The 24,276-nt window shown below is 35.9% G+C and overlaps 1 protein-coding gene across 1 annotated transcript in view; it reads left to right on the plus strand.

Moving 5' to 3' along the window:
- Window positions 1-24,276, plus strand: part of ASPH (aspartate beta-hydroxylase) — a 104,151-nt gene that overhangs the window by 64,714 nt on the left and 15,161 nt on the right. The window contains exons 18-24 of the mRNA XM_065751930.1: window positions 4,532-4,620; window positions 5,944-6,030; window positions 8,574-8,724; window positions 10,657-10,793; window positions 16,684-16,782; window positions 17,497-17,586; window positions 21,935-22,072. Of these exons, the coding sequence (XP_065608002.1) occupies window positions 4,532-4,620; window positions 5,944-6,030; window positions 8,574-8,724; window positions 10,657-10,793; window positions 16,684-16,782; window positions 17,497-17,586; window positions 21,935-22,072 (791 nt within the window). The remainder of the gene's footprint in view (window positions 1-4,531; window positions 4,621-5,943; window positions 6,031-8,573; window positions 8,725-10,656; window positions 10,794-16,683; window positions 16,783-17,496; window positions 17,587-21,934; window positions 22,073-24,276) is intronic.

Here is a 24,276-nt window from a genome sequence, read left to right on the forward strand (position 1 = left end):
GCTCCAACAGCTCCATTGATTTCTTGTGTTGAGGGCCACAGGCCTGGGGGCAGTACTCCAGCTGGGGCCACACAAGGGCAGAATAGAAGGGGACAGTCCTCTCCCTTCTGGCCAACAGTCCATTGATGCAGCCCAGGATGCAGTTGGCTTTCTGGGCTGCAAGTGCATGCCTCTGGTTCATGTCAAATTTTTCAGCCACTGGAACCCCTAAGCCCTTTTTGGCAGGGCTACTCTCAAGGTGTTCTTAATGGTCAGTAATAGGGATCAAATGAAGCAGAGTTGAGGGGTAGAGACCTTTGAAGAAGGGTATGAGCACCAAGAGTGTGAAAGAAGCTTGGTATGTAAGAACAAGTTGGGGATGAATTTGCAGGTCTAGACCAAGGAACAGCTTCTGAGTAAGTGTAGAAAAGGAAGAAGAAATCTGATAACAGGAAAAGGAAAGAGGACAGAGATGAATAGAAGCTGCAGAACATACATTTGTGATTGTTAGAGAAATAAAAATAAAAAAGTCTGCAGTTGATACATTCACTTCTGAATTTTGGTATTTTGCTAGTGTAGGGCTGTGAGTAATGTTAGTGTGATGACTGGCACAGGCAGCTTCTGTAGGAACTTCAATGACAAATGAGATGTTGCCTCTGCAATTATAGTCCTGGCACCAATTGAAACTGTAGAAAATGGTTTTAAATGGAATGGAGTAGATTAAGACTAGATACTAGATAGAAATTATTTTATGTGAAGATGGTGAGACACTGAATCAGGTTGCCCAGTGAGGTTGTGGTTGCCCCTTCCCTGGAGGCATTCAAGGCCAGGCTGGATGAGGCTTTGACTTCCTGCTGTAGTGGGAGGTGTCCCTGCCTATAGCAGGAGGGTTGGAACTGGATGACCTTAAAGGTCCCTTCCAACCCAAACTGTTCTGTGATTCTATGAGATTAGGTGGGATCTTGAAGCTTACTTCGTATCTTTTGCCGATTAGTGGCCTTACTGACTATATTCGTTATTTCTGGCAGATGCTTATGCAGCCTTTCCTTAGAAATTTCCAGTGATGAAAATTCCACAGCTACCCTCAGAAATCTGTTCCACTGTGTTTATAGATACTGCTTCCAGATTTTCAAGCCAAGTTTTCTGTTGTACCAGTGTCAAGCCTTTTATTCCTTGGCCTCACTATGGTGATAGATGAAAATAATAAATTATGTAGCTACTTTTTATGCTATGGTATGTAATCTTCCAGTGAGGCAAACCATTCACTCCTAGTTTTTTTCCCCACCTTGTTTTTGCCTGTACAGATGTAAAAAGTTGTTCCCCACCTCAAACAACTAAACACATAATATTTTTAAGCAAGTCTTCAAAAATTAGTGATTGATTCACATTTAATCATGTAGTTACTTCTGCAGATTTTTCACTTGATGCCTTAGAGTATCTGAAATGCATTCATTATTTTACAAATGTTATTTCATTATCCTTTACAGAAAAGGATTGTCACTGCTTTTGGTCTTACTAGAGGGAGATAATGGGGTTGCTTGTCTACACTACCCTTTGTTTATTCTCCAACAGAAGGAAGTAGCACGTGATCAGTGTTCTTCTTAGATTACTGCTGTTAAAGTGGAAACTGTTTTCTCTGAGGGATTCTTCAGCAGCTGTATGACAGTAATCTTAGGTAGCAAGTGCATGCTTACATCCAAAGCCATTACTGGAAACACTCAGTATTATTCTTGCAAGACTGTAGTATGATAAATATGTAAGAATCATCACCATTTCCAGGCTTAACCAGATCTAGATCAGCCAGATTGTGTATTTCTTTATATATACATATATCTATTGCATCTTTTTTTCAATAATTTACAGATTTATGGTTTTTTCCTCTGAAAACATACAAGTTTATTTCTTTGTAACACTGAGTTTAATATATTGGATCACATCTGCTAAAGGATTATTACACTAGAAGGAGGCAATGTATAATTTATTAAAATACCCCTGCAGGGAGATAACAGGCTATCTGCTTAATAGAGAGGAATGCTTGATGGTTATACTGAAAGCTCCCAGGTGAATGCTTTAATGTAGGAGTAGATGAAAATAATTGCTCATTATATAATGTTTACTGTGTTATATTAGTGCCTAGCAGCTGAAAAATATTTATTTTAGTAGCTCCTTTCCAGCTTTTCATATTGGTCTCCTGCAGGTCTGAAGTTGCTATGAAATTGTAGTGAAGATGGAAAAGTAAAGCTTCTTGGTAATGGAGGTTGACTAAAAGATTCATCCCATGTGTCACCAAAACTGGACATGAGAGGAAAGATGTCATTCCTTTGGCAAAAGATTCCTAAGAGTGTGCATTCAATCTTTACTCTGAGTTGTTTCTCTCATCTCCTTGTAAACTCAGAGCCATTGCAGAAAGCACAGTTCTATGGTCAGTAGGAGTTTCTCCTTGGATGGGAGAGCTTCTTTACATTTCCTTACACAAACCTCACTGTTGCCATGTTTAAGCTTGAGAAGGACCAAGCAGCTGGGCATCTTTCTGTGTACACTGAAAGTTAGTGAGACAGGTCTTCTTTCTTATTGAATACAAGATTTCTGTGCAACTCACCACTTTTGGATAAAGATTTTTATTCGTACTTTCGGAACTGAGAATTGACCTTTTTTTTTTTTTTTGCTTGTTGTTTCTTAGTTTTTTGTATGCACAGCCTCCTATTTAGAGAACAGGAACTGTATGCATGATGGTGATGTCCAGCTGGAAGCCTCCTAAATTATAGTCAGTGGAACTGCTATATCTCAGTTTTCTTGGTAACAGCAAATTACACTTTCTGTTAGCATCTATGAGCTCAACCAACCTGAAAAGCCCTTAGGGAGTTTCGCTTTCATTGGCTTTTAGGGCCAGTACTCCTACATTCATTCAGAATTACTTTTGAGAAAGTCGGATCTTGGTTTCAAGTTACCATTGTATTTCTGAGGTGGAACACTTTTAGAAATGAAAAAAAAGTTATTTTCTGTCCTAATGACAGTATGTCAGAAGCTTCTGGACATATGTGGTCGTCTGTCTGGGTCCTGGGGTGGAGTAATCCTTGTAAAGACAGCTGGTTCCTGTGAATTGTGCAGCATTCAAGAGAAAGTTTCTCTTCTATCAGTGTGGTTCCATTATATCCTTAAGCACATTGTTCTGTGCCTGGCTAGAAATGCTTTTTCAAGTTGTGAGGTACCAGGAAACCTTAAAGTGTTTAGTGGAACAAACTCAATACTTTTAAGTGGACTATGTGATGGTTTATTCTGAAGAAAGAATAAACCCTTGTATTTCATTTTTCTTTTCTTACTTTCCTGGTAGCTACTGTCTTGGAAAATTACAACATCTTCTATCATAACAAGGATCAGTGGGGATATAACTATACTAATGTATCTCTTCTTTATTATTTTTCCTTTATAGAACCTTCATATTTAAAGTTTTGTACCATTTTTTGAATAAGCAAGTGAAATTTAGTAGGACAGCTTCAACCTTGCTTGAATGTATGTCTTTCCCTGCCTCCTAATTGCAGTAGCATCTAGTTAATTGTGCATACCAATGCTGCAGAATAGTTTATAAAGGTAATGTAAGAAAAACTCTTTCAATGTGAAATTGTTATTTACGTGCTAATTATCTGAGTTGAGGGTTGAGCATGACAGTAAGTCTTACACAAAAGGTGGTCATCAACCTTTTCCTCATGCAGAAGCGGTTCATACTCATGAATCTCTTTAGTGCTGAGTCAGTATTGGCTTAGCATTAACAAAGACCTTAACCTAAAAAACCTCTGAGGTTTTTTTCCGTAGTTGAAATTACTTGTCTCCTTGAGTTGTAGGATCAGAGTCTCGTAGAGAATGTGTCATGAACTGAATCACAAGCACAGCTTCTGGCAGCATGGGGCTGTTCTTGTCATCCCCACACAGTACACCTGAAGACTTATGAAACAGAATAAAATATTACATGTCAAAATACTTTGCAGTGTGTATCCAGAATATTTGTGATGTTAATCTGTATGGTGTTTGGTTTTATCTTTACACGTACCAGTTCTGACATTCTCTGTTGAAATTCTTTTCAGCAGGGAATTGGATTACATGTTTTTTTTTTCATTGCTGTTCTGAGTAATTCTGTGATTTTTGTCATTTCCCTTAATTGTTTTAGATAAATAAATAGATACATATAGTCACAACTTTATCAGAACATGCCAATCATTTTAAAATATATTTTTCAAAATAACATACAAATGTGAAGAAATTAACGTAGCTTGTTCTTTTCTTCCTTTGGAAAAATACTCATCTGTGTAAGATGAAAAATGCTTTTATCAAAAACTTGGGTGCAGAGTTATTCAGTCTGAATGACTGACAATTGCTCCTCATGCAGGATTTTGTGATTTTAATAAATATGAAATCAGTTCCTTTTCAGTGTATTTTGAATCCGCTTCATTTGGAGATACACACTTCAATATACAGTCCTAGATTCTAGTTAAAGCTATTCAGAACAACTGCTGTGAAATATGACTGTAGTAACAAACTGTATGTTTTTGCTTTCTAGTTAAAAAGAAGAAGAAGCCAAAGCTCTTAAACAAGTTTGATAAAACCATTAAAGCTGAGTTAGATGCTGCGGAAAAATTACGTAAAAAAGTAAGCTTTGAATGTTTCACTCAGAGTCTAAATGGTGGATATGTATAACAGCTAACTTAAAAAGAAAAAAGAAAAAAAATGGAGAATTGCTTTTAGCTTACTTTTTGTGTGACTTACTTTTAAATGCTTGGTGACTGTTGGTACTTCAAGTCTAATTTCTGTCAGATAGTTTATTATTTTTTTAAATGATGTATATGACCATTCATGTGTTTGTTCACTTTTAATAGTGAAAACATGTAGCTTAACTGTTGAATCTGTATTATCAAAAAGTGTTTAAATTAACCACGTGGAAGAGGATTACATCTATCCTATCAGAGGTCAGCTGTTATCAGAGAGCTTAGATAACAGAAGCATGTTAATATGTCTCTCTTGGTATGGGTTCATGTGCTGCATGAGAATTAGGTGAAAGACTTTGTCAGAGGTGTAGTTCCTGCTAGACTTCTGCACTGCATCCCAGAAATGTCTCTGCTGCCATACAGCTTAGAGCATGAAGCAGAAACATCTGCTTCACTCCATTGACAAAGACCATAACATCAGTCAATCAATTTTGGTAGTTTTAAATTTTAAAAACTTGAATAAAGAGTGTGGAGAGGAACTGCAGGTCTTTGTTCTGTTCTTTTCGGTCAGTTGAGAGGACAGAACAATGAGGAGGTACGCCACTGTCAGCACAGTACAGCATTTTAATCATTGCAGATATAGATAAGTCTTGATTTTTCAGAGGACTGACTGCAGATTTTGATTTACTTTGCCATCCGTGCACCCCCACAGGGGCTGCAAATCTGTGGTAGGGATACTATACAGAGAGCCCGAGCATCAGGGTGCTTCTACTGCTGCTCTTCACTAGGGACCTTGTTTACATGTTGAAATACAAAAATTCAAAACATGTATGTGCTGATTTCTGATAATTCTGATAAGCCTATGGTATCAATTTGCTGTCTGTTTTCCTATATGAGTCCTGTTAAATTGCAAACAGTCATGCTTGTCTTATAGGAAACAGGGTAAATTTAGTGATAAATCAGATGCATGTAATATTTGAGGATAGCAGGACAGCGATGCATAATAAACCATTTGTAAATCTGTAAGAGTTGGATGTAGCAGCAGTATAACCAATGTTATTAGCTTTAACCATTTGTAAATAATGACAATGATTTCTCCTAAACAAGAAAGTAATCCCATCAAAAATGTGAATGAAAATTGTTGATTCACTGTCTGGATTTTGTATATTTTTTTGTTTTAACTTGTGGAAACCAATTTGCTATTAGGCCATAGAGCCTTCAGCATTTTTATTAGATATAAATGTTGATAAAATTCTCTACCTTCCAGGGAAAAGTTGAAGAAGCTCTAAGAGCCTTTGAAGCATTGGTGAATCAATATCCTGAAAGTCCACGAGCAAGATATGGAAAAGCACAGGTACATAAATAAGGGAATTAAAAGTCATAAGTGTTTTAAAAACAAGCAAACCATACATATTTTCTAACAGTGGAACTCTAGATCCCATTCAGATTTTATTTATAATTTTGTAAATTTTTTCTAAGGAAAAACGTTACATGAAGTGTCAGACCATACCCATTCCAGTATTTTATCCTTCCCCAGTTACTTCATAAGCTTTTCTTCATCATCCAGTGGGAAGCATTGTCAATAACACAAAAATAAAATGTGAAGTTTCCATAAAGTGGTAAAGAATATATAAAGGATGAAGAACAGCAAAAAATATTGTAGACAAAGAGGCTTAATTAGCTTTTTCTTGTGGAAGAAGTTGTGTTTTAGGCATTCTTCTCTCCACCATCCCACACACACACAAAAAACATTGGAAAATAAGAGGTTTTTTGAGCCATGTTGAGTGTCTCAGAGGAAACAATTATCTGACTTGGGGCAGCTGCTGGGCATTGCTCTGAGACCATCCTGCAGCTCCTTCCCTAATCAAAACTTTGCCTCAGAAATGTAACACAAGATGTAATGGACTAAAAGGAGTTGGGTTATGCTTTTAAGATTTGTCTTGTTAATGAATCTAATCATTATATCTAAGAAAATGTAATTCTCGTCCTCATAAGCTCACTGATTTCAGGGAGGAGGACAGATCATAGAAGAGAGCTTGTGAAGAGTTCTCCCCAGTGATGCAACTTCATTCATTCCTTTACAGCAATTTGTAGTCACCACCTACCACTTTAATAAAGATGAGACAGACCTTCAGATCAATATTGAACTCATAATGAACAAGCATTTTTTGGGAATGTATAAAGACAACTATAAATTAATTTCCATTTTTCAGTATTGTTTTGTAGACTCATACAAGTCTTTTTACTGAGCACTTGCGTTGACATGACCAATGACTATCTTATTGAATCAAATATGTATAAAATGCAGCTGTTTAAAAAGACTGAGAAAACTGGGGGCATCAGTGACAGATGGATTATTCTGAGGATTTACCCTGTAACCACTTCACAATGGATACTTATGCCAACACAATACATTCAAATTTGCTATTTCTCATTGCTAGCTAAAAGTAAAATCTCAGGGAAGAGTAAATATGAAGCCCAGGAGTTCACTGTGAGAGTACTCTGCCTTATCTGTGAACCATGAACCAATATGCTAATTTTATAGATTTTCGCTGCAATAAAGCGTGAAGATTCACTCTTCTCCATCTTTTAATAGATTTAAATGTCAACATTTTTCTCTCAAATTAGTGTTTTTAGAAGTTTGAGTAAGCCTTGATTTAATTGCACTTAGGCCGGATGAAAAATATTCTGCAGAAACAGTTGACATCTTTAGGGGTGAAAAGAAGAGTAGACAGATCGACAGATCTTAAACCTTATAATGACTTAAAGCATGTGTATTGGTGAGTTTAATGAGATGTTACATTGAAGATGTTTTTTTTTTTAATCTCTGAAAACAACTGAATATGTACTGGACAAAGAAACTGTGTTTTATGGTATTCTCCATATTCAATTTCAAGAGAGCCTGAGGAAAAAAAAGTAATGGTCAGAAGAGCAAAGATTCTAGATATTAACTAATTACTACAGCTAGCATAGTCGAAGTTGTTTAAATTGATGTGTGTGATCAATACAGCAATGGATTGAGCAATAAGAGCTTCTGTTTTATCAGTGCTTGTGATGCATCTACACCTTGCTCTGCTAGTTGACTTCAGCCAATAAAAATGGAAGCATTTAGGAAGAATGATTTAATCACGTGAGAATGTATGCTTTTGAATAAGTAGTGCAAAACAATTCATTAAAAATTCATGACTTGAGATACAGCTGTGGAAACAAATTATAAAAATGATATTCCACAGGTGACTTGAGTAGTAGCTCCCACTGGCTTTATTGAAGCTGTAATTTCACAGTAGAAATCTCATATATCCTTTGGCCTACTCCTGAACATGATGAAGTAATTTAAGTAAGAGTTAGGTCATAGATATTACTTCAAGACATGTGAGAGTGAAGTAAATTCTTAATTATTTTTTCTAAGAAATTTCTAAGTAAATTTGTCAGAACGTATGAAAGAAATATTTGTTAGTATGTTTTGGTCTGTGTGTTACCATTAGCATGAGACTTAGTATAAAATTAATCTGTAGGAAACAATTTACATTTCCTCCACACTGTTAGAACAGATTTTTCTTTTCAAAAGCAGAAATTGTGACCTCTGCAAATATTAACCAAAAAAGTATGCTAATGTATACAGTGGTCATGAAGTGGTATTTTTTAGGTATAAATGTTCTTTCATTTTCATACAGTTTGCATGAAAGAAGAATTAGTAGTCCTTCTAATCTACCTTATCACAAAACTCAACCAAATACATTTCTCACTGTTACGTGTAAATTGTATGAAATAAATATAATTTTAAAATTATTCCTATAATCTAACAATTACATAGTTTGCCTTTAAAGAAAATAAAATTGTTTTAAAAAAAGATTGTGTTATTATGTGTTCTAATAATAGTTTTGTGATTCTCTCTAGTCTGAAGATGACTTAGCTGAGAAAATGAGAAGTAATGAGATGCTGCAAAAAGCCATCAACACCTATGATGAGGTGGTTAGTCTGCCAAATGTCCCTTCAGATCTGATAAAACTGAGCTTGAAACGAGAAGCTGACAGGCAGCAGTTCCTTGGTAAGATTTGAGGATGGTGTAAAATTTGTGGATGTTGTGTGATTCAGAAGATCACTAAGGATTTAACAGTGCAAATTCCATTGAATTTTCATTAGGACAAATGAAAAATCCTTAGAAATCTTAAAGATTTTTCCACTAACCTAGTTTATGCTGCTTCTACAACAATAGTGCCTTGCAGGCATCAATGCACAAGATGCCATGCAAGCCTATGATAGGAAATAGTTAAAAAAAAAAAATTCTTGAGCAAAAGAAAAAAAACATTCCTTTTCTACCAGAGATAGAAACCTCAGATAAATAAATGTTGTAAATGAAGTAAACATATGCCCAAATAAACTTTCAGCAAAGATAGAGAAGAACAAAATTGAACTGGAGGATGTGTTAACTCATAAAGCTTTTCTCCCTTTGACAATTTGGAAATCCTTGTTTTTCATTGAAGGTGTATTAATAGTGTATTCTATAACCTAAACCATATATAAAAGAGTATAAAAATGTATTTATGTTGTTTTATAAAGATAAAAAGTCTATGGAAACTGTTAACATGCTATCAGGAAATAGTAATTGTCTATCTTTGTCATCACAAAATTTCACTTATGTTATGGTAACATTATTTGAGTTTGCTCATTATTAATTCTCAGACCGAATTATGAGTGGCAATGACTCTCAGGCCAATAATTGTGAAGCATTCTGAATCTCCACACCTGATGCTATTAATCCCACTTTGAAAAAATGTAAATAGTGAACGAACTAGCTTATAGTTTGAAAAACAAAACCACATTTGCTATTTAACAGCTACAACTCAATAAAAGTAGAGGAGAACTATATTCATTACTTCAGGAGAAGACTGTAACATTTTAAGGCACTAAACTGTCTCATATGGGTATCCTTTTATACAGGTTGCTTATGCATCCCTTTCTTGCCTTTAGTAAAGTAGGCTGACTTTGCCTACTGATACTTGAATTTCATATTTTTCTCATATATTTAGTTTGCATTCCTGTTTTCTTTTAAGAAAAAAATAGGAAGACTTGGTCCTGATGGTCACAATATCACCAATAAAATTTACAAACCACAAATTTTTCAATTATTTTACGTCAGAAGCAAAGGGATGTCCAACATGACCTCTTGAAAGTCCACTTTCTAATGGATTACAGTTTTCACTGTGTCAGTTTTGGATGTCCAGATGTAGACTGAAAAGCTGCCTGTTAAGAATGTTCTCATAGTATAATGCCCCGTCAAAATGAGCCAGACTTGTTTTATGTTTATCAGAGAGTAAAAATCTGAAGCTGGAATGCTAAAAATGGAGTACTAAAACATAATAAATCCATCCAAAAATTTAGATCTCAGTTCTGTGTTGTTTTGATCATGAAGAACAACAGAATTCAGTGTGAGAAGAGCTCTGTTCCCGTGGACTAGGTTTTAATGTCAGCTTATTCTGATCTTGCTATTCTTCAGTAAGACCTCATTTAGGAAGTCAATTTAATTGTACATAATTTTATACATGTGAAGCATAGTTACTTTCAGTAGAACTGCTTAGCATTTCAAAATGTGTTTAGTTACTTCAGTTAATTAAGACAAAGTTTATTTTGATATGGTTACCAGGTTTTATTAAGCACTTAGATATCTACGTATGAAAGACCAACTGAAACTTAGTGTTAGAGCTACACTGTGAACTGTTCTCCACTAGAGGCCACCATAACACTGCATGATATGTATTCTCAGTGATTTCCTAAAGTCTTCCTTGTATAGCTATACTTGCTGTGACTACCAAGCAGCTGAATATACTGCTGTCTGCATAAGCCTTTTATGAAGTTCTGCATAGTGATCTTTAGTGAAAATGGGATATCTGGGTCTGATGTGTGTTTCCTTAGATGCTGTGCATCTTACTACTATTACTTGTATCCCCTGTTGTAATGAAGTCTTGTTCAATAAAATTAGGTCGCATGAGAAGTTCGCTGATTACACTACAGAAACTAGTTCATCTGTTTCCCAGTGATACGTCACTCAAGAATGATCTTGGCGTTGGTTACCTCTTGATAGGAGATAACAGCAATGCCAAGCAAGTGTATGAGGAGGTGAGCTGAGGGAAAAAAGGTCTACATTCTTATATGCCTTTTAAAGATTGCCTGCTATTAACTTCTTAAGTTGTGAAACATTTTGCATGTCTGTTTTTGAAGGGCTAACATTGATGAGATTTATTTATTTCAGTGTCTGTTTCCTAACTGTTTTCTAGATTACACTCAGACTTTCTGGTACCATCATACTAAGTTTTTTTCCTCACAAACAGAGAAACATACTCAATAATACTCGGTTTCTTATGCTTTCAGTTAGGCAGGTTTGGAATATATGTACATATGTAGATGTTACTTATATCTGTAAGTCATGGAAAGCAGAAAGAACACGGGGAGCACCATCTTTGTCCATGTGAATACAGTAGTTGAGTACCCACAGATCCTACTTATCCATAGCTGTCTTCCAGATTTCTGTAGGCAGACTAAGTACTGTTTTTCTTTCATGATGCTATGATCCTTGTAGTGTGCCCTGTTTATTGGATTTTTAATACTTACTAATACTGTGTTTAGCAGGCTGGGGAAGGGTCAGTCTCTCCTGTGATGCATGAACCCCATTCACATCTGCAAGCTCTCTAACAAATGCGGAGCTTGATGTAATTGGTAGAGCAAGAGCTATCAGAACGTGATCAGAGATGACGTTGTTGTTGGCACACTTGTTCCAGTACTTGTTTGGTGCAGGAGTGGTATGATGATTGACACAAACTAAGTATAAGCCAGCATGATTGGGAACACCTCCTGAGAGCAGAGGCACAGTTTTCAGTCCCCCAAATCTGGATGTCTGAGAGGTTCTTGTCTCAGATGGTTTCTCAAAGGAGATGAGGACATTTAACCCCACGGTTGGAAGCTGGAGCCAAACCCTGATAGTACTGTTCTGTCTCAAGTTTTTCTGACAGCTGAAGTTGTTGCCAGAGTATTATTTGCTTTTCTAGTTTTGCTGCCCTGTAGGTCTCTCCATAGTACGCTTCTGTCAATAATTTTTGGCCTGCTATCAAAAGTTAGCAGAAGATAGAAAATGGTGTTTTTAGATGTTGATGGTGATTAATGGAACCTAATTCTCAAACATTAGGATCTTCAAAATAAATAAATAAATAAATACTCATTTGGAGCAAGATTTTCCTTTGCAATTTTTCAGAGCTTTGCTGCAAGCCATGTAGATGTTAGAATTTCTCAATATTAATAATCATAGGGTTATTTATAATTGGAAGATGGTAATGAGTTTGTTATGTAACTACTGTGATATTGCATTTGATAGACTTCAGAAGAAGCATTTACTGCTCTAATTAAGGCTAGATATGCAAAATAAGAACTCGTCTGGTTTCAATATACTGTTTTCCACGCTTCCATAGTCTCCATCCAATATAATTACTCTGTTTTACAGTTCACTAGTCAGTGAAATAGAACAGATCATAGTGATGTTCTGTCATTGTAAAAGAGTAACAAATAAATAACTTTTAAAAGAATTTGGATTTATTCTTTTTAGAAATCATGCAGATTTTGTCCATATTCTTTTCCTCAGTCTGAATTCTACTGCTGTCATGCAGCTTTTTCCTTTGTTGTAACAAAGCATAAATTTACACAAAGAATTTTATAAAGGGAGATACAGTCAAAGAAACAGGCAGAAGCTCATGTGCGCATGCTTTTATTCTTGGTTATACCAAAAGCTTCTTTAGTGTTTTTGGGCGGATTGCTTTGGGCCATATGGTCTGCTCTTGAGTGCTCCACTCAGCTGTTGCAGTGCATAATCAGGGAGTGATTGACGTGTGGTTTTAAGCTTCTACCATAGGTGCTGAGGCTCTATGCATAGTCAACGCAAGTGGGGCAAACTATGGAAAGTTGCTCTGGTGACCTCCAGGAGGCATCTTCTTAAGATTAAAAACAAACAAACAAACAAAAAAAAAACCCTAGGACAAATTCATCATGTGCTAGGAAACAAGAAATCACAAACAAGAGCCTAAACTCAGTGCCGCAGAGTAGATGCCTCCAGTATTTATGAATCCTCTGTTTCAGTTTCTGCTGTAAGAATACTCGTACAATTTGTTCAAGTATCTTTTTAATGCAAAAGGCATAGACGTGTAAGAAAAGAGAGCAGAGCTTAGGACTCATCCTTAAGAGAGCATGCCCTGTGTTTGACTATAGAATTCACTTCTCGCTGATTCCCATTCCTTTCTTCATAGTTGTCTGACGTGGGGATGCAGTACTTAGCAACTTGCCTGAGGAGCAAAAAGAACAGTTGGACTGGAGGAGAATCTAGATTCCCAAATTCCCATTTGCAGTGAATCTACTAGATGTTTTTGAAGATATAGCAGTGCTCTTGTTTGCTTCCTGCTGTAAAATTGTAGTCTAAATTCAGTGTTGACTGTGTGTTAGGTATGGGCTGAGGAGACATTACCCACTGGACTCTTCAAAGGCACTCTCAACTACATTGGGTTTGCATCATGCACCATTTCAGACCAGACTAAATAGCTAACATAATCTCTAAAAAACTGAATCAGTGCCCAAGGAATCCTAGTGAATGAAAGCTTTCTACTTTACATTTAATAGCCAGATTGCTTATTTTCCAATCAATTTCACTTTTTTTTTTCTCAAAATGGAAAAAATAATGTTGTCTTTGTAGCTGTTGAAGTGTTAAGATCAAATTCTTATTTCAACAACCTTAAATATGATGTGTTCTTATCAAAGTACCAGTGATGTGTATGAAATGCTGAACTTCAGATCAAGACAGCTTCATGCTTTCAGCTGTAGTGTAGTATGATTTAAAGGATACAAAATAGACTTTTTAGTATGCATTTGCCAGACTTTCTCCTGAACAACAAATGGAAAATGGTGTCTAACTGGAGAGGATTTCTAGTTTGCCAAATGTTAACATATTTTCTTCTGAACATTATGCCTAACATTGTGGGAATGTAATATTGAAAATAGTTCTCACAGAAATGAAAGCTATTTTTGTTTTCAAATATCTACAGGTTCATAAAACACAGCGGGGAGAATTTCCTTAGCAGTGTAAATGATCATATAGCAATTTTTCTGTCTGCCATTCTGAGCCATGTCTGCATGGCTTCAATGCAGTCTTATGCAGATAGACACAAGCCAGCTCTGACTGAACTATCTCAGGTACCAAAAGAAGAATATCCACATTAACACAGTACTCTGCCCTGGCTAATTAGCCACTGATAGCCCCAGAGGTTAATTTCTATATTCATGATTAATATTTAATGGGCAATGAGCAGTTTAGTAAAACTTATTTTTAAACATAATTAATATTGCATGCAGCAACAGCAACAGAGTAATACAATTTACATTAAATACTTCCAGTGTAATTTTTGCTGATTGTATCTCTTCACTTCTCTTTAGGGGCTCTGAATGTAGATCATGCCTTAATGCAACCCGGCAGAGTTTAAATGAACTGTAATATAGAAAATTCTCTTCTGTCTTAATTAATCAGATAGCTTTATCCTATAGTTAAAAGAACTGTAACAAAATTATATGACTAATAAATATTTCCATAAGTCAATTTTATTTCACTCAGCAGGTACAGATTTGTTGAACAGAGCAGTTCTATGTAGAATGCTGTATGCAAAAAGTCTAAAACTCATATGGTGGTGTCACATTGGTGGTCTACCTGATCCATATTATGAATTGGAAAGTTCACTTTTGCTAATAAAGCACCATATTTTAGCCTTCAAATAGATTTTCAATGTTATTGTTTCTCCATAGTGGCTTTTTTTTTCCTGTAAAAGTATGAAATACTGCTATTTTTAAACCATAGCATTTATATCCACACAGCACCGATATTGTTTTTGCTCAGATGTATTTTTTGTGTTATAATGTTGGAGAAAGCAAAGAAATTGATCCAAAGGACTTGTTTTAGGTTTGCTTCTAATTATTCTCATTATTTTGATTGAAGAACTAGGTTAGAGAGTGACTGGGAGAAAGGAAGGGGAATGGCTATGATGTATGCATACATTTTATGGGTGGCATTAGTAGTTTCAAAAATTGGTTTAGATGAGAAAGACTGCTTATCTGCCCATTGTTTGTATTTAGTGCGTGTGCTATAGACACTCAGCAGGTATCAGTCTCTGTCCCTCTGCTGACTTCTAGGCACTTGTGATGGTCCTCACCAACGCAGGAGCCATCCTGTCTGGACTTTCCACCCCCCTTATTTTAAGAGGGAAGAGGTTTATCAAGATATTTATTTTGACCATGTAATCATTATCTCATGAGGCTTCAATTGATACTGAATATATACATACAAGGGCTGCTCTGAAAATAATGCCTCCTATTTTATTATGTTGGCCCACAGCATCAGAGGTGGATGTTGGTGGCATGGCAGCAGAGGTTGAACCTTCCCACCAATATTCCATTACATGTTGTTGCCATGTGACAGATGGCAACAGAGGGGAAGTCTGACAAAATGGCATCTGACATGGAAGTGCATAGGAAACAAAGAGGTGAAACTGAATTCTTACATGAGGAGAAAAAGTGGCACCTACTGACATTCATCAACACTTACTGAATGTTTCTGGAGACCAAACAGTGGATGTGAGCATAGTGAGGCAGTGGGTGGTGTGTTTCAGCAGTGTGGTGACAGTGGGTCACCTCCACTTGTCCAGGTTTTGCAAGTCTGGCACGCAGGCTCTTGTTCATTGCTGGCAAAAGTCCATAGCTAACGGTGGTACCTATGTTGAAAAATAGTTTTTTGTATTTGACAATTTGCTCTATCAAACAGTGTTACTGTGCTCTTTTTATCTGTTTTAGTTTCCATGGAAATAAAGAGGAGATATTGCTTTCAGAGCTACCTACATATATTTTATATTTATAGTATGATAGATATGTGGGGCTGGAAGGTAGATCAAATCATTCTGTGATTTTTTTTTTCCTCATGACTGTGGCACAGACCAAATACACTTAAATTATCCAGTATTGTTGGGAGTATGTTTTAGAACTCAGGCTAGCCAGCTTCACACTTCCTTCTCCTTAATGAACCACTCCCTACTACAGTGTTCCTCTCCTACAGCTGTCCCTGCACTCACAGATCTTTCTCTTGCACTTGAAATATCTATCTGTGCCTAAGATCAGACTTCTTACTTGCACATGGGTTCTCCTTTTCTACAAAGTTAACTATGTTACGCTGTTACTCAAATGTTATCTAAATCTTCAGGGTACACACTCTTTTAGCTTAATTGAGTGCATTAGGTCTTAGAGTGAAGCACACAACTATGAAAGAATAATCTATCCATCACCTAGTATGAAAGTACACTGAATCACTTGAGGTATCCCACTAGTCTTTGCATTACTTTGACTGCTTTCTCTTGGCCAAGAAAGTGTAAGCTCTACCAAAGGAGTTCTCGCTGTTGGGCTGACAATGGTCTTTGCTTTGCTAGGGATTGTACAGCCCCATTGTGTTATTTCACAGTGTGTTTCTAAATATCAGTCACTGTGCTTAACAGCATAATGTGTTCTCTCTTGTCAAGACAAGTTTGCCAGTGTAAACCTAACAAATTGCAAACTATTCCAGGTATATTTCTACACTACCCTTCCCATGACTCTGCTGTAGACTTGTTTCAAGAGCAGCTGCCTTTGTTTAGAGTAGTCCTGTAATTTAGGATGTTATAATTCAAGACAGAAGGTGGAGGAGGCAGCACAAGAAGTAAATAACACAATTCAGAGAAGTCAATTGGAATAATATTACATATGAAAGTTCTAAGTTTGTTTTATAATAGGTTATTTGGGAGAACAGTAAATGTACATGGAAAAAGGTACAGGAAAAGCAAGAATTTATTTTCATCATCAATGGAAGAAAATCTAATTGCATTACTAAATCATGTTTTGTACACAGATTTATTGATTTGTATAGGTTCATACATGCCTATTTAATTCCTTTGCTCTCAAACAGGTTCTGCGCCTGGCTCCAGATGATGGCTTTGCCAAAGTTCACTATGGCTTCATCCTGAAGGCCGAAAACAAGATAGCAGAGAGCATACCTTATCTAAAGGTAGTTATCTTCCCTCATTTAAAGTAAAAATTTTACTAATGGGAAAAAAAATTAAGAAGGAAAATCATAATATATAAAATCTGTCAAGCTAGAAGCATTCTAATTACAAATCACAATTTAAGCTGTGCATTGGAGTTATGTGCCTATATCACTGCCAATGAACTGGAACAAGCTTATATACTAAGATTCATCAATTCTTAAACATCAAATATTTGTTCTATTTGTACACAACTGTGAGTCTCAAATTGTTTTCAGGTTTGCAATATGCTGCAAACTAAAGGTTCTTGAAAAATCAAAAGAAGGAATTTGTATACGTCTGAATGTTTGGAAGAAATACTACAAAATGAAACCGCAGTTTATAATATCCAGCTTTTTAAAATGCTGGTGTACATTTATAGGAGTGAGGTCAAGTGTCTGTCTTTGAATACATCTCTGTCTTGGAGTAACTGGGGAACGAAAGCATGGGATTTTGCAAACTAATAACATTTTTTGGTGGCTTTCTAGCAAATACTGTAGTCATTCAACCTAAATTCATAGTTACCATGGTAGTTAAATTTTATAGCCAATTTTGGAGCTTTTCTCGCACATAGAATTGACAGACTACATACAGCAATAATCTGAGCTCTTTTAGAAGTCCCATTGAAGTTTCTTTTCTACGTTTATATATACATATAAATTTCCATATTTATGTTATTTATTTATTTATTTTTTTAGGAAGGACTAGAGTCTGGTGACCCTGGCACAGATGATGGACGATTTTACTTTCATTTGGGTGATGCCTTGCAGAGAATAGGAGACAAAGAGGTACATATTTAACATAGCCTGACTTTAATGTCTGCCAAATCAAGACAAAACTTTTGAGCATGGGATCAATGTAAAAAAGTTGAGTAGACCATTTTAAGTAATGGTCCAGCTTACATGCATAGAAGTCAAGATAAACAACAGCAGAAAAAAACAGCAATTAGCATGATAATACAATCTCTTACCATCCCTTCTTCTGCCATAGAATTGACCAAAACTTTTGACATTTAAATGGAGCTTCCAAAAAGAAAAAAAAAGTCTGTTTTCTGGTCCTACTACTTGTGATTTTTTTCCACCAGAGTCAGAATACAGTGACATAAGTATATTACTTTATGCAAGTTCTCTCATAGCACTGATAATGGTATTCTATAAACTTTGTCTTTCCCAAAGTGACCATGAGCACCAGTATGCGACACAAAAAGACCATGAGAGGACTCAAGACTATGGGCTGAGTTATGGTACTTGTTAAAGCATTGCATTCATAAACAGATTAGAAAACCAGAAATTTGTACAGCAGATCTTTTTATCAGTAACAACAAATATAAAGACTGCTCCAAAAGTAATGCCTCATTTATTTATTATTATTATTTTTTTTAATGGTTGGCCCATGATGTCAGAAACAGATGACAGTGGTATGGCATGGAAATTGAACCTCCCCAGCAATATTTTATTACATTTTGTTACCGTGTGACAGATGGAATCATAGGTGCAGTCTGACAAAATGGCATCTAACATGATAGTGCATAGGAAACAAAGGGGTGTAATTGAATTCTTCCATGAGAGAAAAAATTGCATCCATTGACAATCATCAATGCATACTAAACATTTATAGAAACCAAACAGTGGATGTGAGCTTGGTGGGGCGGTGAGTGGTGTATTTCAGCAGTGTCAACAGTGACATTAAAGACGAGCCATGTTCCAGATGGCCATGCACAGATACCACACCACAGAATGATCAGTGCTCATCCATGCAAAATGGTAATGGTGGTGCCTATGTTGAAAAGTAGTGTTTTGTACCTGAGAATTTGCTCTATAAGATAGATGTTATTGTTCTTTTTTATCTATTGTAGTTTCTGTGTAAATAAATAGAAGGCATTACTTTCTGAGTGACCTACCTATTTGCCACTGGTAACCATAGGAATTTCAAATTTATTATTTTAGGAAAGCCAAATCTGAATGTGAGAATTAATACTACTGTCATAATAAAGAAGCAAAGGATATTTGTTGAGAACTGTTGCTAGAAATGAGCTGTAGGCATATGTTTATTAATAACTACTCAAATTCATAGGCAGGTAATGTGAAAAAAAATAAGAAAGCATAGAGAACAGAGACATAAAAATCATTGCTTTTTAATCAGTTTTCTGGCAATACATCTGAAATACTAACAACTAAAATACTGCAAAGAATATTTATCTATCCCTTGAGTATCTTGGCCTAGTCAGTTGCCCCAATGTCAAATATAGGTGAATGGACTATAATAAAGCCTGTGTATGGTTTCTTACACCTAGTTCAACAAATCAATTATTTTTTTCTATATAGAATGTAGAACACTTATTATACTTTATACATATACTATATTTAGATCATTGTAATGCGCTAATGTCTGAATTTCAAAGTTAGATGACCTTCTCTGAGAAATAATAAAATATTCTTCCAACAAAGTTTTTCCAATTCAGAAGTTAATTTGCAGGTGATAATTAATTAGCTTCATTTTGCACTTCACATTTTTTGCATACACACACTGTTTTGTCTTCCCCCAACCCTCAAACCCACTTCTCTTCCGTGAATCACTATCTGTCCTTCTCTTAATAGAATTATAAAGGCAATCTCTCTATGGCATACTCTAGGTTGAATGATTGAGCCTAGAGCACTTCATTACAAAGTTTGACTAAGGATATCACACAGATGTAATTAATGGACATCAACCCAATCCCCAGGATAACTGTGTTAATGTTTATGAAGTTACTGGTCAGATCTTCTGTAGAAGATGCTTTAATCAATGACAAATGAACTTCATGGAATAGAGAAGACTGTTAAATTTATCTGAGGACAGTTAAGCCTTTTTGTTTTAACTGACCTTCCTAAAGTTGCTGAACTTCAGTATTTAATCAAGGAGTCAGATCAATATTGATGGAACATGTGGAATTACTATCACACACAGTTTGTTGAAGGTTGATATTCATCTATTAGAGCTAACTTAGGTGATATGATTGAGGAGTTGTTAAGTTCTAGGGAAACAGATTTGAATATACTCTTTCCAACTATAATTTGGTAAAATTCCATATAAATTAAGAATAAAAAAAAACAATGGAAGATAACTGCAGAAAAAAGTGCCGTTCACAGAGAAAGTGTAATGAGTGTATATCGAATGATTTGTTTCCTAGGGAAGAATATACACTCTTGTAGTTATCCCATGTGGTCATTTAGTCTTCTGCTGCCAAAATCTGCATGTGAAAAAAGGTTTCTTATGGAAATGGGCGAGTAGAAAGGACGAGGAAGGCAACCTAATCCTACCCCATGCTGTCAAAGGCAACATGATAGCAGAATTCTTCTATTGACTAATAATATACAATATTTTTATACACAGTGATTATAGCTGATGGACCTTAATGTGTAGTAACATGCATACTTAGTGCAATCAGTGGCTGAAACAAGTAATTCTCCCTCCTTATCATAACTCCAATCACTGCTAAGGAATTCAGGCAATGAGCATGAACAATCTGTTGTTACCCAAGTGTTATTACAATTTACTTCTTGAGGAACATATGCTCTAAGTCACAATGCTTCCTTTTCAGAGACTTAACCAAGATGAAATGTTAGAGATATACTCCATGTTACCCAAAGGTAATATGTAACCTTTTATTGACCAGTGCACAATCTAAAAAAGCTTGTTTGGAGAAAGAAGAGCTTATGCATTGTCTGTTGTTGTTTTGTTTTTCTGTACTTCTGATAAGTACAGTAAGACAACATTCTATTACAGCCTTCATACTTACGAGGGTTTTAAAGATCAGAGTACCACATTTTTTGAAAATCTGAAGAAAACTTAGACTTTCTTAGTATTTTCAGTTTTGCCTCATGAGTCTTCAGTTCTAGCCTTTACATTGATTGTGGGCAGATCAATGGACAACAGTTTTATGCTCTTGACAGAAAATAGAAGATTCTGAAATGCAAGTAACAGTTAAAAAGTCATGTGTGGGAGCTGCCACAACAGGAGGCTACTGGGTGCAGTGTTTTACAACTGTTGTCCATTTTTTCCAGTTTCATGTTGGGAAGAAAATTAAAGAGATTGACTTCTTGAGAACTTAGCAAGGGAATAGGTACAGCTGGGGAAGGTGACCAATGATAAAATTTGAGGGAGTATTAACTGGAAGCATGGGGTTGATATTTCAGACTGTCTAATGTAGAGTGAGAATAAATAGCAGATTAGGTGAAGAAATGTGAGAGTGTGGTTTGAGTTTGGAGTGTGATGCTTAGCTGAAAGTGAATTGGAAAGGTCACAGACTTTAGGAAGAAGTGAGTGTCAGATTGTATAGGTAGAGAAGGCTTCTGTGAACAGTTCCAAATACGGAGGTTCTTGAGTGATTTCTGTTCAAGGTGGAAATTGCTTCCTGCTTCTCTCCTTCTATTCTGTATGTCTTATCCTCCTGTCTTGATTCTGATCATTATTGTGTGGTTTTTTTTAAGTTGTCTAAAGATTGCAGCTGTAGCATTAATGCTGGACAGGAATTAGTCAGCTATGTGGAGCTTGTTCCGTTTATAGGGCAGTGTTACTCCTACTGGACTTCTTTCCAAGCATCTCGTTGCATCTCATTGATGTTAAAATTGTGTAAAGGGAGAGTATGACAAGTTCTGGCATAAGCCATATAGACTTTGGCCACATGAAATAAAGGGGCAGGATAAGTACAATAAATAGCATCAGCTCTGTTCTGGTATGAGAGCAAATTTTTAAAGAAAACTCAGGAGCACATACGTGTTAGATTAGCTTGTAACAAAGTCAACACTGTTTTTATCACTACAGGATGTCCATTGGTATTGGAAGGATGCCATATTGAAACAGGGTTGACCACAGTGACAAACAATTGGCTCTCCCAAATCCAAGGTGAACACCTAGATTACTGGTCCATGTTTAATGTCAGTGATTGTGAGAAGGATCCTGTTTTTCTAATGCTGGACTGGACAACCTTGGCTGACTGATCTGTCTGAGGATTGATGATATTTCATTTTTTTCCTCCTCAAAGTGTTTATACCTTCTGTGTAGTAGAAGAATAACCCCAGAATCAGAAGGATTCTAGGCATTTTAATGGAATTTTGATTAATAAGAATTTAATTGTTAACCTGTTCCATATTCTAGGCATACAAGTGGTATGAACTTGGATACCAAAGAGGTCACTTTGCGTCGGTCTGGCAGCGCTCTCTCTACAATGTCAAAGGACTGAAAGCTCAGCCATGGTGGACAGCAAGGGAAACTGGTTATACAGAACTAGTAAAGGTAAGGAAGTTTGTCTCTGTTTAATTTGTTTCGATTTTTTATTGTTTTAATAACAACTTAAATCTAAGATATGAAGCAGAGAAAATGCTTGACCCTAAGGTCTGAATTACTGCCTGTGAATTCCAGACACCAGTCTCAAACTGAGTGGACAATTTCACTAAGATACAGGGAATTGTGCTTAAGTGTTTTAAAAATTGACAATGGGGATAGGATGACTGAAATCATTACTAAATCCAAAGTTTGCATGGTAGGCAACTGTAATATCTCAGGTACAAAATAACAGCAAACTTTGGCAATCTCTGGGACACACATCATTAAATTTTTACTTAGTTGGGAAAAGCTCTGTTCCTTGTCCCTTTTATAATGCTTGTTGTATTCTTTAGGAGATTTTAATTGCACAAGAGAATGTAAACACTCAGGGTTTGATTTAACAAGAGATAAAGACACTGAATTTGAATTCTTAAAAGTTCTTTTTATTCAGTATGAGACATATAGTTTGCTTACTATTCATAGTAATAGTTTATATTTTCAAAAGCTGCCTATTTTTGAAATTAAACGTCCCTAAGTAGGTCTTTTATAACTCCAAAATAATAATAATAATAATAATAATTAGGAAGGAAGTACCCCTTTTGTGTATGTTTTGATTATTAGAGACTTCCTGAAATAAAGGTGATAAAGGGACTAGAAAGCTTCTATTGTACTCTTGACAAACAGAAAGGAAAGTATATATCACATTAGTAACAATTTAAAGATAGCTCCAGTTAAGAGAGTACTCCATTGCACTAAAAGTTTTTGTTGTTCTTTTTGGTGTTTCATTAGCAACACGTTCAAGATAATCTTGCAAGCTGAATGCATAAATCCAAAATGCAACTTAAATGTAACAGAGAAAAATTGCATTGTCATATTTCCCCCATAACTCTTAAAGTTTGTGAATTTGTGAAAATAAAGCTGTCTTGATTCCAATTCAATTCCAAGTCAATATTTCAAGCAAAATTTGAAGTAACATTCTCCAAAATCTTTCAAAGACATCTCTTTATGGGTTTCTGAAATATTCTAGCTTCTGTACCTGTTTTAGTTAATGAAACAAACAAAAAAAAAATGCGGGGGTGGGGGTTATTTCCCCATTCCACACAGCTAAATCCAGTTGGCAGTTACTTCTTACTGCTTTGTCACTGTACATTCCTCTGCCACTTGTGCAGAATGCGTTGGAAATACTTTCAAATCTAAATAATAGTAGTTGATACTGAGAACTGTTTTGTGGAGGACAAAGCACTGGAGGCCTGGACACTCTCTCCCTGTGTTTTGCCATTTGTTGTTAAATGCAAACAGAATATTTTCAATATCTTGGTAGTTGAACTGTCCTAGTGGAGGATTTATTTGTGACTAGCTGAGGCAGTGCTAAAGCCAGGTTCTCTGACGTATTCTGACAGCTCTGTCTTTGTTCATTCTGTTAACCAACACAGCTGTAGTCAGTAACATGTTACAGCACAGACCTTGCTTGATTATTTTTCTTATAAAGGGTCACAAGGTTCCTTGGGATTATAGATGGAGATGAGAGTTTTGATAGTGACTTGCTTTTTCCATGAAAAAACTGTAGAAAAAAGTTGTCTTTTTCAGTACTTCCAGTTTAATACATCTGTACTGAGTGGCATTCTGCTCATATAGCTGCACTCGTAAGAACATGACATGAATTATCTTTGCAATTCTAGCGTGGGTTTAGCTTATGAGTAAAGGAGGAAAAACCATTTCCAAAGGGCAATTGCTACTGAGTTAAATTACTTTCTTAGGATGTTGTATCTCCATTTCTGGTTTTAACTCCCCTACTGCCTTACTTGGGGGGGGGGGGGGGGGGGGTGGGGAGGAAAAAAAGATGCAATGAAAGCCAAGATAACTAACTTAGGCCTGATATTTAACTGAATGATGGGTAAGATTAAAGAAGACAATCTCAGACTTTATTTAATTCTCTATGAGCTGCTAGCTGGGATGTCTAAGGAAGAAATGTTTTGTTTAGTTACTTTATTAAAGGAGGAAGTGTGCAAAGGTGCTAAATCCTGGTCAGTGCTACTGTGCTGATTCAAAGAGGATCTTTGCGTCTCTATAGCTACTGCCCATTAATGCTTTGTTATGTTATTTGTATTTTCTTTGAAAGAATAGGAAGAAGGACCTGATTTCTCAGAGAGCAGATACTACAAACCTTTAAGGAA

This window comes from Cyrtonyx montezumae, unplaced genomic scaffold (genome assembly GCF_038088225.1).
Source record: "Cyrtonyx montezumae isolate F1298 unplaced genomic scaffold, pur_monq_1.0 scaffold_8, whole genome shotgun sequence".
Lineage (NCBI taxonomy): Eukaryota > Metazoa > Chordata > Aves > Galliformes > Odontophoridae > Cyrtonyx > Cyrtonyx montezumae.